This window comes from Centropristis striata, chromosome 4 (genome assembly GCF_030273125.1).
Source record: "Centropristis striata isolate RG_2023a ecotype Rhode Island chromosome 4, C.striata_1.0, whole genome shotgun sequence".
NCBI lineage: Eukaryota > Metazoa > Chordata > Actinopteri > Perciformes > Serranidae > Centropristis > Centropristis striata.
The window spans coordinates 7195159-7209042 of NC_081520.1; the positions used below are offsets into that span (position 1 = coordinate 7195159).

General features: G+C 39.6%; 1 protein-coding gene across 2 annotated transcripts in view; it reads left to right on the top strand.

Annotated features, from left to right (window-relative positions):
- The window catches only part of nf1a (neurofibromin 1a), a 114763-nt gene that overhangs the window by 35813 nt on the left and 65066 nt on the right, over positions 1–13884 (top strand). For both annotated transcript variants that reach the window (XM_059331950.1, XM_059331951.1), the window contains 9 exons: positions 1694–1816; positions 2003–2086; positions 2186–2302; positions 3155–3336; positions 3431–3642; positions 4826–4987; positions 5100–5197; positions 6847–6982; positions 13117–13179. In XM_059331950.1, coding sequence (XP_059187933.1) covers positions 1694–1816; positions 2003–2086; positions 2186–2302; positions 3155–3336; positions 3431–3642; positions 4826–4987; positions 5100–5197; positions 6847–6982; positions 13117–13179 — 1177 coding nt within the window. The remainder of the gene's footprint in view (positions 1–1693; positions 1817–2002; positions 2087–2185; positions 2303–3154; positions 3337–3430; positions 3643–4825; positions 4988–5099; positions 5198–6846; positions 6983–13116; positions 13180–13884) is intronic.

Sequence of the window (13884 nt, forward strand, 5' to 3'; positions counted from 1 at the left end):
TGGACTGCCCTTTATAGGGCCTCATCAATGTAAAAGGCTGTTACTGAGGGAGGGAGTGATGAAGTTACACCATTGATAGGTCAAGTGGGAGTTTTCCCCAATGTAATAATAATAATAATTAGGGCCGGGACTCGATTAAAAAAATTAATCAAATTAATTAGAGGCTTTGTAATTAATTAATCGCATTTTAATCGCATATAAATATTTGACCTGAGAACAGTGAGAAGTAATTTTTTTCACATGGATTTTCAGTATACCATTGAATAATGACTAAATACATAAATACATTTATTTTTGTTCAAGTCCAACAGACCAGTGCAATTTTTGCCATTAAGTGTAGCAATAGCATATTTAGAAATATAGTACATTTCAGAAATTCAGGTAGCCTATAGGTAGGTAGACCTTCTGTAAACTATAATACTTTGGTTTTTTTTGTAAAACACAATACTTTCAAGTACATTCAGAACACTGGAAACCCTGACTATTAGAAAACATCTCTCTGTTGCTTCAGAGGCCATAACAGACTTTGTTGATTTACCTTTGTTGGTTTAAAAAAATCAAATTAATTTCAGTCCAACTCTCTCAATAACCTTGGCCAAAACAATAAAGAGTTCAACATAAAGTGCCAGTTGCACCAACAACATAATACATAGGTCAACATAAAGTGTACCATTAAAAATAAAATGTGCAGGTTTTAATTTGGCCATGAATAGATATTGCAGCTAAGCCATGGTTAGCGTTATGGTTAGCGTCAGTGTTATCGTCATGGTTAGCGTCAGTGTTAGCGTCATGGTTAGCGTCAGTGTTAGCGTCAGTTTTAGCGTCAGTTTTAGCGTCATGGTTAGCGTCAGTGTTGGCGTCATGGTTATCGTCATGGTTAGCGTCAGTGTTAGCGTCATGGTTATCGTCATGGTTAGCGTCAGTGTTAGCGTCATGGTTATCGTCATGGTTAGCGTCAGTGTTAGTGTCAGTGTTAGCCCTGGAGGCAAAAAAAGGCAAGCAAGAAAGCTGTGTTGCTCTGTTTTACGTAAGACCAACATTTGAGACTGTGTGCATGTAACCATGTAACCCTGGTCTGGTATGTCCAAGAAAGTAATGTTCGGGTTGTGCTCTGTTGACAGAAGCCTTTGGAGTTTTAGTTTCAGAGTTTCTTAGTTGTCTGGGTTAGTTCTGTCTTCCCCCCTGTTGATTTGTTTAGCATGAGGATTTAGTTTGGTAGGTTGGTAACACTTTACAATATCCAACTAAGTGATGTTTATAGATGGTTTATAGACCGATTATTAACCATTTACCAGTGCTCGGTGCGATTGCCCCGATTGGCCCTAATAAATAGAAACCAAACACAATCAGAGTTTAAAACATAGTACACTGGTGAAACATACAAATAAGACATTAACATCTTAAAATACAAATCTGTGGAGACACAACTTGGGTTTAAAATTTAGACTGCCGGTTCATTCATTCATCCATTATCCTTAACCGCTTATCCAAGCTCGGTTCAGGGGGGGCTGGAGCCGATCTCAGCTGACACTGGGAAAGAGGCAGGGGCCACCCTGGACAGGTCTCCAGACTATCACAGGGCTGAAACATGGAGACAAACAAACATTCATACTCTCATTCACAACAATGCACAATTTAGATGTCTTGAAGTGTTTTACGTGTGCATGTGTATGACCTGTGCTGCATCCCACAGGTATGTGCGCATCCTAGGGAACGTGGTCCACGCGATACAGATCAAAACCAAGCTGTGCCAGCTGGTGGAAGTAATGATGGAGAGACGAGATGACCTGTCCTTCTGCCAGGAGATGAAGTTCAGGTCAGTGATGAGCTTTTTTTTTACCACAGTTACCACTGTGCGATTTTTTTATAAATATTTGAGTGTTTATTAGACCATAAAACGCTGTGAAATTGACGAAGCAGCAACCTCAGATACTAGTTTATTTCCCCCTTGGTCAGATTTGAAGATTTCACTTATATTGTTGTCATCCTCTGTTGTTTGTAGGAACAAGATGGTGGAGTACCTGACTGACTGGGTGATGGGAACCTCCAATCAAGCTGCTGATGATGACATCAAGTGTCTGACAAGGTGCTGCTCTGTTAGATGTACTCAAGTAAACTAACACAGAGAGCTCCCCTTTTACTATTGTGTCCTCTGTGTGTGTGTGTGTGTGTGTGTGATATGCAGGGACCTGGACCAGGCCAGTATGGAGGCAGTAGTGTCTCTGCTAGCTGGTCTTCCTCTTCAGCCAGAGGAGGGAGATGGAGTAGAACTGATGGAGGCCAAATCTCAACTCTTCCTCAAGTAAGAACACACCTGCACCCAAACTAAATGCACATATGACAGATGGAGTGTATATATAATGCCACTCTTCATCAGAACCCCCAACATATGTTAAGAGGAGTATGTTTAAGATAAATATTAAGTGCCCTTAGCTGATTTTGGATATTGGTCCATGGATCTTCCTCTTCCTCATTCCAGAGTCTGCAAAAATGATGGTGTTTTTTAATAGCAGTAATCTTAAAATATCTTCTTAAGTAGTACTCAATTGTTTTTTTTAAGTGTTAGAATAGGATGAACAGACTGAATTGGGGAAAGTAGTAAGCCCAGAGCAAGTGATTAAAGTTCAAAGCATCACATACTGTATAAGACCTTGCATATGATTTTAGTGTACAAATCAGTGTAGAAGATACTATCCTTACGACTGATTCCATGGAAGTCAAAACCTGTGCCTCTAAAAAAGCAAAACCTGTCATCCATATGACTCTTGTAAACCAAATTTTTGAGCGGGAAGGGGTTGTTTGCACAGTTGAGTAATTTTGTTTTTCCAAGTTATACCTCATAAAGGCATCCAAATGACTAGAAATATTGGGGCTTATAGCCAGGTCTCCAGGTCTTCATCTGTAATATCCTTAAGTCCAAAGTCATGACTATCTGAACACATTTGAACAAGCCAAACTCTTTATATTTACTTTTTACGTGCAGCATTGACAAGAACAGGTGGACTATAATGTGTCACAGAAAATGTGAAATATCATAAGTATCTAAAATCAAAGCTTTTGAATGTATTGATAAAAAGGCAAATTGGCCCTCTGAACTGGCAACAAAGTACTTACTTGGACAAGCCTTCAACTGTTGTTTTTGTGGTGGTTGCAGGTACTTCACCCTGTTCATGAACCTGCTGAATGACTGCAGCGAGGTGGAGGATGAAGGTCAGGCAGTTGGAGGCCGAAAGAGAGGAATGTCCCGCCGCCTGGCATCCCTCCGCCACTGCACCGTCCTGGCCATGTCCAACCTGCTCAACGCTAACGTAGATAGTGGCCTCATGCACTCCATCGGTACGTCAGCCACAATATTACTGGTTGAAGCAATTCAAAAACTTAGCTTTGTACATGGTAGTTTCAAATAGTTTTTCCCATTCCACCTTCCCAGGTCTAGGCTACCACAAGGATCTGCAGACTCGAGCCACCTTCATGGAAGTGCTGACTAAGATCCTGCAGCAGGGAACAGAGTTCGACACCCTGGCAGAGACCGTTCTGGCTGACCGATTTGAGAGGCTGGTAGAACTGGTCACGATGATGGGAGACCAGGGAGAGCTGCCAATCGCTATGGCACTGGCTAATGTGGTTCCTGGGTCCCAGTGGGTGTGTACCTCTTCTTGTTTTAGAATCGGATTCGAATAGAGATCAGATTCAGATTGGCAGCCTTATGGGGCTTTGGACAGCTGTCACCGTTTTCTGTGTATCTCGATAAACCAGAGCAAAGCCTCATCCAATCAGCAAAAGATCTGTTATCAAGGTTCCGAATAGATAGAGATCTTCAATATCCTCCACGGAGAGAGCCGCCAGGCACACGACACTCCACCCGAACCCCGGCTTCTCGTCGAGAAGATGGTGTCAAGTGCGTTGAGAGACCAGTTGATCAAATCCATGATTTTTTTAGTTTGGAGAGCAGTAGAGAGAGTCTCCCAAAGTATAAGACGGAAGACAAGACGAGACAAGAGGAGCAAAGCAGGAAAATAGGGGAGGGAGAGAGGGAAGAAAAGTGCGATCGCCTTCTTACAGGTTGATTAATCAGTTTGGCAGCCTTATGGGGCTTTGGACAGCTGTCCTCGTTTTCTGTTTGTCTTGATAAACCAGAGCAATGCCTAATCCAATCAGCAAAAGATCTTTTATCAAGATTCCGAATAGATAGAGATCTTCAATATCCTCCACGGAGAGAGCCGCCAGGCACACGACACTCCACCTCTCCCACACGTCCTTCGTGTAGCCAGCTGCAAACGTCCCGGCAGGACAGGAGGGCTCCCGTCGAGAAGATGGTGTCAATTGTGTTGAGAGACCAGTTGATGAAATCCATGATTTTTTAATTTGGAGAGCAGTGCAGAGAGAGTCTCCTAAAGTATAAGACAGAAGACAAGACGAGACAAGAGGAGCGAAGTAGGAAAGCCGGGTAGGGAGAGAGGGAATAAAAGTGCGACCACCTTCTTACAGGTTGATTAATCAGTTTGGCAGATTATTCATCGTCAGTAGGATGTTTTACAAACTAGTTAGTGGCAGAACTTGGCTCCACTGGCGGCCGATGGCTGCAAAACCTCTACAAATCACCCAAGGAGGTACATCACTGTTCAGCATGGAGGTCCATACACAGTCTCAGTTGGCTGTCAGCTTTTCTCTGATCCAGTCATCTCCTAGTTTCAAACAATGCGTTGACAGTGGGCATCAGAGTATTTAGGTCCTAACAGAATTGCTGGAGATACATGCATGTGGAATAAAATAGTCCAGAATGTTTCAATAACATAAATCCATATAATGTTTGTTTGATTTTCAGGACGAGCTAGCCCGAGTTCTGGTGACGCTGTTTGACTCGCGCCACCTCCTCTACCAGCTGCTGTGGAACATGTTCTCTAAAGAAGTGGAGCTGGCCGACTCCATGCAGACTCTCTTCAGAGGAAACAGCCTGGCCAGCAAAATAATGACATTTTGTTTTAAGGTAGAAAAAAACACCACGACCCTGCCATGGCATCATAAAGAATGCTTATGTCTGACTTGACACCTCAGCCTTGTAGAACATGTATATTATTGAATGTGTTTCATGTTGTCAGGTATATGGGGCAGCATATCTACAGAAGCTCCTGGAGCCTTTACTAAGAGGGGTCATCACAACCCCTGAACAGATCAGTTTTGAGGTGGACCCCACCAGGTAGGTACACTACCTGCTTCAGCTCTGATTTAATTAAATTAAATTCAATTCAACTTTATTTATAGAGCGCATTTCATGCACAAGGCAGACTCAATGTGCTTCACAATGTATACACATAATTACAGTTTAAAAAAAACAAAAAAAACACAGAATAACAAACAAAAATCAATTACAAATTAATTGAAGAGTGCAGGTAGACAAGCTATTCCATATTCACCACATATACACTTACTTACTCACACATGTGCACCCACTCCCACAACCACACATGCACACAATTCAACCAAATGCTGTAGAGACTACTATGGATTTACTACTCAAACTATCAGACTTCATTCAAAAATAAATAATCTGGACACGTATTAATTTTAAACTAAACTATGTTGCTCGCAGCAGGATACTGAATGCCCTGATCAGTCAAACTGCCGTCAATATTTTAATTATGCTTTATTAAGACATTCCCCCCAACTGAGGGCTGCACAATTCGTCATATTAAAATTGAGATCCTTTTTTATGTATTTATTTATTTAAATAGTTACAATGTTAGCAATATATGAAAGTCCTGCCCCCCATTCCCCTCAGTCCCTTCTTGTGAAAAAAAAACACCATAATCATTTTGAAAAGAATTGCTCCCAGATTTAAATTTTTGGCGCTCTGTGATGAAGGGCGCCTGGGACTGTGATCCAAGTTACTTTAACACTTATTCCTACTTCCTCCGAAAGAAAAACGCTTTACTTGTAAGTGACAGATTGATGAGATTTTGTCTCAGTAAATTTTGTACATCTTGGTCCGAATGTCTTTGGAACATGAAGCCTATCTGGGGATTTCCACTGGGCGCGTTACAGCAGCAGCACGTCTCCACCGCGGTTTTGCTGCGTCTTCTGCCCGGCGTCAATTCACACTGGGCGCGTTACAGCAGCGTCACGTCAGCTTATCGAGCCAGTCGTATACACGCAAGATAACGAGATCACGCGATAATCCTGACCATACGGGAGACCGCAAGATCCCGTGATAAACTCTAAACTCTATTTATACAGTCTATGGATAAACTGTGTGTATAAAGTAAACAACAACATCAACAACAACCACCAACTTACTTTGCTTCTCTGATGTGAAAGATCTGTTGATCTGACCATCTATCCTTATAAAAACAATATGTTATGTCATAAATGATTGTATGATGTTCCACTTCAACAATCAGTCTCTTGTCGTCCGTGTCGCCGATCCTCTGAGACCCTTTGATTGATTGATTAATTGATTGCTGATCTGGTGCCCCGGTCATAACATAATGTTGATGTGAAGTAGTTTTAGGTTGCATGAACTGCGTATTGTGTTTTATTTTGAAAGGGGCGGAAGTGTTTTACGCTGATTCTGAGTCGGACTTCCTGTCTGGTGATCTGTTCTGTTGAGATTAACGCGATTTGGCAGCGTCTCGCGGAGAAATAGAAGTCCTACCTAATGCTCGCGTAGAGACGCTGGCGTGACGCTGCTGTAACGTTACGCAGCGAGCCCGGTGGAAATGCTCTCATTGATTAGAATGTTACCTATTTGCAACGGTGTACTCGACGCTGACGTGACTCTGCAGTAACGCGCCCGGTGGAAATCAGGCTTAATAGACTTACTGACAGAAGCTTCCTGTTTGTCATCAGACTGGCAGAAGGTGAGAATCTGGAGGAGAACCAGAGGAATCTGCTGCAGATCACCGAGCGGTTCTTCCAAGCCATCATCGGTTCGTCCAGCGAGTTCCCCCCACAGCTCCGCAGTGTCTGCCACTGTCTCTACCAGGTAGACCCTCCCACCAGCTGCTCACCCAGCTCACCCTCTCTGCCCTTACCTGTGTGTGTGCAGTGTCATTTAAGCATCTCAAGCTCCTGCCTCTTCACTCAATACACAGCTGTACATACCTTTCAACTATATACATTCTGCTGGACCAGTATATCAGAGCTTTTTGTTTGATCATTCTCATCTGCTAAAAGTTGCACATGCTCAGTATCTGCCCCCAAGATAAGGGCAGAGAACCCCCGAGGCACCATGGGATGCTGAACTTGTAAGTGATTCCAAAACAAGACCTTGTTTTTCTAGCTTTTGCCATCATGACAGTTAGTTGTGTTTGTCATTCCAGTTTTCTCCAAACTGACACAAGCACTGGCAGCAGGAACACAACTCAGACAGAGATGCAACCTAGACTCATTTTTATTACCCAGTAAAGTTAAACAATAAAATACTCATCACCCACTTTACTGTAATACACTGTAAAAATGTCCCCGTTGTTTTTACAGAAAAAAACTGGCAGCTGTGGTTACCAGAATATTTCCGTAAAAAATACAGTACATATGTCAACATCTTTACAGAACAACTTGTAAATTTTACATCCTAAAACTGTAGTAATTTAAAAAAAAAATGTTTAAAGTTGTATATTATAGCGTCCTTTACTACTAATTTAACAGGATGATGCTGCTTTTATACTAATTATTAATGCAAAATTTACATGCAGATTTTGCTTATTGTGCATTGACTACCAATAAATTTACATTCAGTTATTATTTATTGTACACTGAATACCAGTAAAATTTACAAGTTGTTCTGTAAAGTTGTTTACATTTGTACTGTATTTTTTGCAGAATTATTCTGGTAACCACAGCTGCCATTTTTTTTTCTGTAAAAGCAACAGAATTCTTTTACAGTGTAGAAAAAACAGACTTGAGAAATTGATCATAGAAAATGTTTGGCATTTTGCTTAAATAATGAGTTCAACTATTAATTGATTATTAAATTGTTGCCTATTCATTTTCTGCAGATCAGTTCATCAAGTAATTGTTTAAGCCCCCTGATTGTGGTTTAAATCTACAGTAGCATGAATCTATTACTCAGTGTAGTGTTGGTTTGTTGATGCATGGCTCACTTTACCCTACCAGGGATAAAACACGAACCAAAAGGAAACATCAGCTGCTGCAAGAGGTACCATTTAGTAGCAGCAACATGTTCTGATGCAACAGCAATAATAAGCATCCATTCACTCCCCTCAGAACAGTGATATTACTCAGCTTTGAGTGCTAATGGGAATCCTAATGAGTAGCTGTAATAGGCCTTATATACAAAAAAGGTGTTAATGCAGAGGCTATCATCTGAATAACTCAAAATCGAGATACAGATAATATTTTAATTACAAGTGGAGATGGACAATGACAATAGTTAAGAGAAAGAGGCTCTGGTTGAGGGAAAAACTAGTTCAGATTGGGGTAAGACTGGGTAACATTCTTCCAAACCACACTGAAATGATTCCCCTGTCAGATATGTGAGGGTTAAACCAGTGTGATCACACCTAATCCTTTGCATTGCCATGGCATCAGCCAAAGACTCTACTAGGGCTGGGCGATATGGACCAAAAGGCATATCCCGATACATTTAGGCTGAATATCAATATGCGATATATATCCCCTGATATTTTTATCGGAAAGTGAAAGCAAATGTTCAGTTAAAGTCAAACATGACATGTCACAAGTAGTTTTATTGAGACCGTTTATTTAAGTGAACATAAATACTGTATAACAACAGGAGTACCTTATTTAAAAAAAAAAAATCAAAGCTGCATAAAGTGCACATTTAAATAAAAGAATATCTTGTATATAGAAAATAGCCTGTGAAAAAAAAGGCCAATCTTTTTCTGAAATAAATATGACAAACCCTAGTAAGGGCAGCATTTTTATATTAAGAAAGAAAAGAAGAAAAAAAAAATAATGCATTCAATTTTTATAAGGCTTTTAAAGGTGCTCAAAGTCGCTTAACATAACAGGAATTAGACACACACAAACACAAAAAAATGAATTATATCAATAAATGCGATATGGTCTAATTCCATATCACATTAAAAAAATATATGGATATATCGCCCAGCCCTAGACTGTGTCTTTGTTAAATTACAACATGCAACACAGGTTTCTAGAGAAATGTGAACTGGGGGCTTTGCAAGTTACTGTGGTATCTGAACCCCAAATCCAGCATCGCTCACTGGAGAAAGATTTCCGACTCGTATTTGTAGTACAACTACTTGGTCCATACAGTAGCTAGAGTATTTTATCAGAAAATTCGGCACACACTGACAGTACTACACAAATGATACTGAAAGTGGCAGCAAATTGTTCAGTTTCTAACTGGTAATCCTAAATGGTTATGTTTTGTTTAACGTTGGAAGAACACATTTGTTTGAAGTTATGAACACAAATTAGCTGACAATTGGTCACTGTATTATGGCCGATGTTAGTAGTGATGTTGATATTAGGACTATAGTTTGCTGAAACTCCTGGATCAAGACTGGACTTTTTCAGGACCAGTATAATTACAGCCACTTTAAAGGACTGTGGCACAGAGACTGACTTTATATAACAAAACAACAAAAACATCTTTAAGCAGTGTAGAACCTGATAATGTAATAACCCCGATAATGTAATAAAAATCTGAACTTGAGTCCATTGAAAATGTAATAAAACCTGATAATGTAATAACTTCCCGATAATGTAATGAAGTGCATTTCCCAATAATGTAATACACTTTTTACCAATAATGTAATGAAGTGTGACATTAATGGAAGGATTTCGATCAAATCAAAGATGGCGGAAAATCCAATATGGCCGAAAAAACCCATTGAGGATGCATTGAGCTCGGATTGGCCCAAGGGTTCCAGTGATACATACTTTGTGAAAAACGGATGAACGGGTCAAAAGTTAATAAACATTCAACTTTGACCTGTTGGTGGCGCTAGAGCTCTTGAGCTAGAGTTGCCTAGACAGTATCACCACTTGAACCCAAGTAATGGGTGGTCTGCTGTTAAATTATTAAAATATTGGGGAATTATTACATTATCAGGACTTGCGAAATGAAGGCTAACCTGATAATGTAATAACCTCCCATTAATGTTATACTTTTTTACATTATTGGTAAAAAGTGTATTTCATTATTGGGAAATTCACTTTATTACATTATTGGGAGTTTATTACATTATCAGGTTTTATTACATTTTCAATGGACTCAAGTGCAGATTTTTATTAAATTATTGGGGTTATTACATTATCGGAGTTTATTACATTATCAGGTTCTACAAGCAGTCTAGTTGGAATCAGGCCCGATAGACAGATTGGTGGTTTAGAAAAGAACATTGACTTCTGTTCTTCAAGGTCAATGGGAGAAAATCAATTTAGATAAGAATCAGGATTTACAACTATTTTTTAGGTTACTGGATTTGGAGATAAGTTGGTGCCAGTTGAGGGCAGGAGGTGGTAAATTTTGGCTCTAATAGTTAGAATTTTAAGATACAAGGGGCTCATAAAATCATTATTACTGAGCGGAAAAAGAGTACATGACTAAATTAAGCTGTGACTCTCCGTCAGCCTGGCCACAGGACTCAAGAGAAACATGGGGTCTTACAGTCAAGCAATAGGTTTCTTTGGCATTATTGAAGGTCTTTATACATGTTTTAAGGCTTCCTTTGTTTTATTATCTTCTTTTTTGGTGGGCAATACAGTTGAGTGTAACTGAGACTGAAGTTAGCTTGGAAATCATCTGTTATGTTGAAACACGGCAGTGAATTAAATGCAGGTTTGATAGGATGACTGACAGGGCAGCTCACTGGGATCAAACTGTCAAACTAGGCATCATTGATGAAATATGAGTCAAGATTATCTTAGTGCGTTGCCTATTTCTCCCCTCAAATGTTTTCAGAAACAGATTTTAGTGACAGAACAAACCATACACCAAACCAAATGACCCGTCCACTCAGTGCTACGTCGCATGCTTAGTTGCACCGATTGGTATTGTTGCTCTTTTTGGATGTACAATAGGACTGCACTCGCTAACGAGCCTTAAAAATAAAAAAAAGTGGAGTTCAACCAATTATATCATGTTATATATTTATCTATAGCAAAGTGCCTTTGCTATTAATATTTAAGAAGTGGGTGTCTGCCTCCTGGTCTCAATTCTGGGGTGTCATGGTTTTGGACCACTAATAAACTTCTAGTTGTTAGAGCATCTCTGTGAATGCCATCTCTCCTTATAGTCAGGCAGCTTAGGACTAGATTTGAGAAAAAGGGGGAAAGCACCAAATCTTTTCCACATGCTCTCCATCACCATAAGTTTCAATTTTTGGTAGGAGCCTATTCATCAAGATTGCAGATCAGAGATGGCAGCCATATAAAATCTATGAGAACCAACATATCTTCCAAGCCACTTTGTAGGTCAATTTTAGTGTCAAAATATACATTTACTGGGTCAAAGAATCATGTAAAGCTATTGAGAATATCACTAGAGGATTATTTGATCATTTGATCTTTTATTATTTATTACATTTACAACTACTAAGATCTTTGCAATTCCAGTGTGCCTTCTTGCATGAGCACCTTGCACCAAAGCACCTTGCACCTTTAGTGCATGTTTTTTCAAAATACATGCACTTTATATGACCTATTTTAATAATCATCTAGTGATATTCTCAATAGCTTTAAATGATTCTTTGACCCAGAAAATGTATATTTTGGCACCTAGATTGACCTTCTGAGTGGCTTGGAAGATATATTGGTTCTCATAGACTTTATATGGCTGCCATCTCCTATACCCAATCTTGATGAAGTGGCTCCTACCAAAAATTGAAACCTATAGTGATATAGGCATGTGGGAAAAATTTGGTGCTTTGGTCCAGTGTGTCCCCTTTATTTATCTAAGCCGTCTGACTAACATAGGACCAGGTCCAAAAAGTCTGCCAATTATATACAGCACAGGCATTATTTAAAGACATATTTGTTTTCAACTACAAATACCATATGCTTCCATTTTGCAACTGTACATTCATCTTATAGACAGTGCATTGCATCCAGGGGGTTGTCAGATCAGGTCTGGTATCCCCCATACCTCACTCTTTCTCTGTCCATCAGAATGACTTTAATACAAACCTGGCAACTTTTCCCAGTGCGGCCTGGGAAGGCTACACCTGTGGAATTTTAATGTAGACATAAAATGTTGAGATTGTTTCACATAGTTAAAAATAAATGTTTGTAGGGACATCTCTCCAATCTCCATGCCCCAAAATGATGGATTAGGTGTGATCACAGCAACTGAGTGACTTTTATCACCAAATATATTCACCAAATGACTTTATAGTCTAACCTTAATACACACATCCCATTCCACCCAACAGTGAGTTTGATTGTCTTTTCCAATGCCCAAGCAGCACTTAACACTGGTGATGTTAATGCTGATGCTGCTATCGCACCCAGACTACAGGAGAAAGGTCAACTCACTCTCAACAACTGAATGTATAGACCTTATTGGGTGTACTTACTACTTAATACTACGTTTATATTGTTTCAAATGCAGACCCAAAAAACAAGGTCTGGGTTTTTGATCACATATTTTCTATTTTCCATGTGTTGACTTTTTTCATTTGTCATTCTCCACCTGGGTTTCCTTTTGCAACTTTGTAGGCACATTTACACACACACACACGCACAAACACACACACACACTAATTCAGTCTTCTGAAGTCACACCACGCTGGTGCATGCATACGCTTCAGGTCCCCTGAGCACTGATAATCACTTTTCTAACAGCAGTTTTGATTTTTCTGTGTTTTACAAGATGTGAATGTGTGTACACCGTGAGTGGTAAGGTGTGTGTGTGTGTGTGTGTGTGTGGTTTTGTGCGTGTGTCTGTGTGTGTGTCTGTGTGTGTGTCTGTGTGTGTGTTTGTGTGTTTGTGCGTGTGTGTTTGTGCGTGTGTGTCTGTGTGTTTGTGCGTGTGTGTCTGTGTGTGTGTCTGTGTGTGTCTGTGTGTGTGTGTGTGTGTCTGTCGGTGTGTGTGTGTGTGTGTGTCTGTCCGTGTGTGTGTGTGTAGCTGGTGCTGTGACCATGATTGTGCTCATCTCTGTTCTGTAGGCTACTTGCCACTCTCTACTGAATAAAGCAACAGTAAAAGAAAAAAAGGAAAACAAAAAAGCAGTAAGTTTGGAGAATCTATTTTCCCTCAGACACTTTCCTCCCTAAAGCAAAAAAAAGCTTTTTTTGCATTTTATTCATTTTCTTTCTTCATTTTTACAAATTTGGTTTTAATTTGGTGTCTCTTTGGAAATGTTTTATTCTTTTCTTCATATTCAGCTTTGTGTACAACCCTTTCTTAAAATCGTACTAATATAGGCGCCATTTGATGCATTTTCAATTAACAGTTCCAAGGACACTGTGGCATTTTCTCTTGTCTTTTCTTTGTGGAATCTGTGTTTGCTCTCCAGCAGAAATGTTCTCAGAACATTTCATCTGGACCAAAATCATGTTATTCTGTCTTATATGTTTCATATTGATAAATCAACCCCTTTACACACACACACACACACACACACACACACACACACACCAAGGTTATAATAGTTTTGGATGTTTCATTCGTTTTAGTTTTAATTTCATTGTGAATTTTTTTTTTTCAAATTCAGTTAGTTTTAATTAGTTTTTAGAGTGAGTTTGAGTTTTAGTGTTAGTTTGAGTTTTTTTTTAATGGGCCATGTGTTGGGTGCGAGATTCAAAGAGGTCTTAATAAAATTAGCCTTTGGTTTATCCGTCTTAGCCCCAGTAAAGTTTTTAGCTCTTACAGTTCCGGGTGTATTAAATTTTGGTTGGAGTGTAGACATCCCAGTCTCAGTAAACGTATTTACC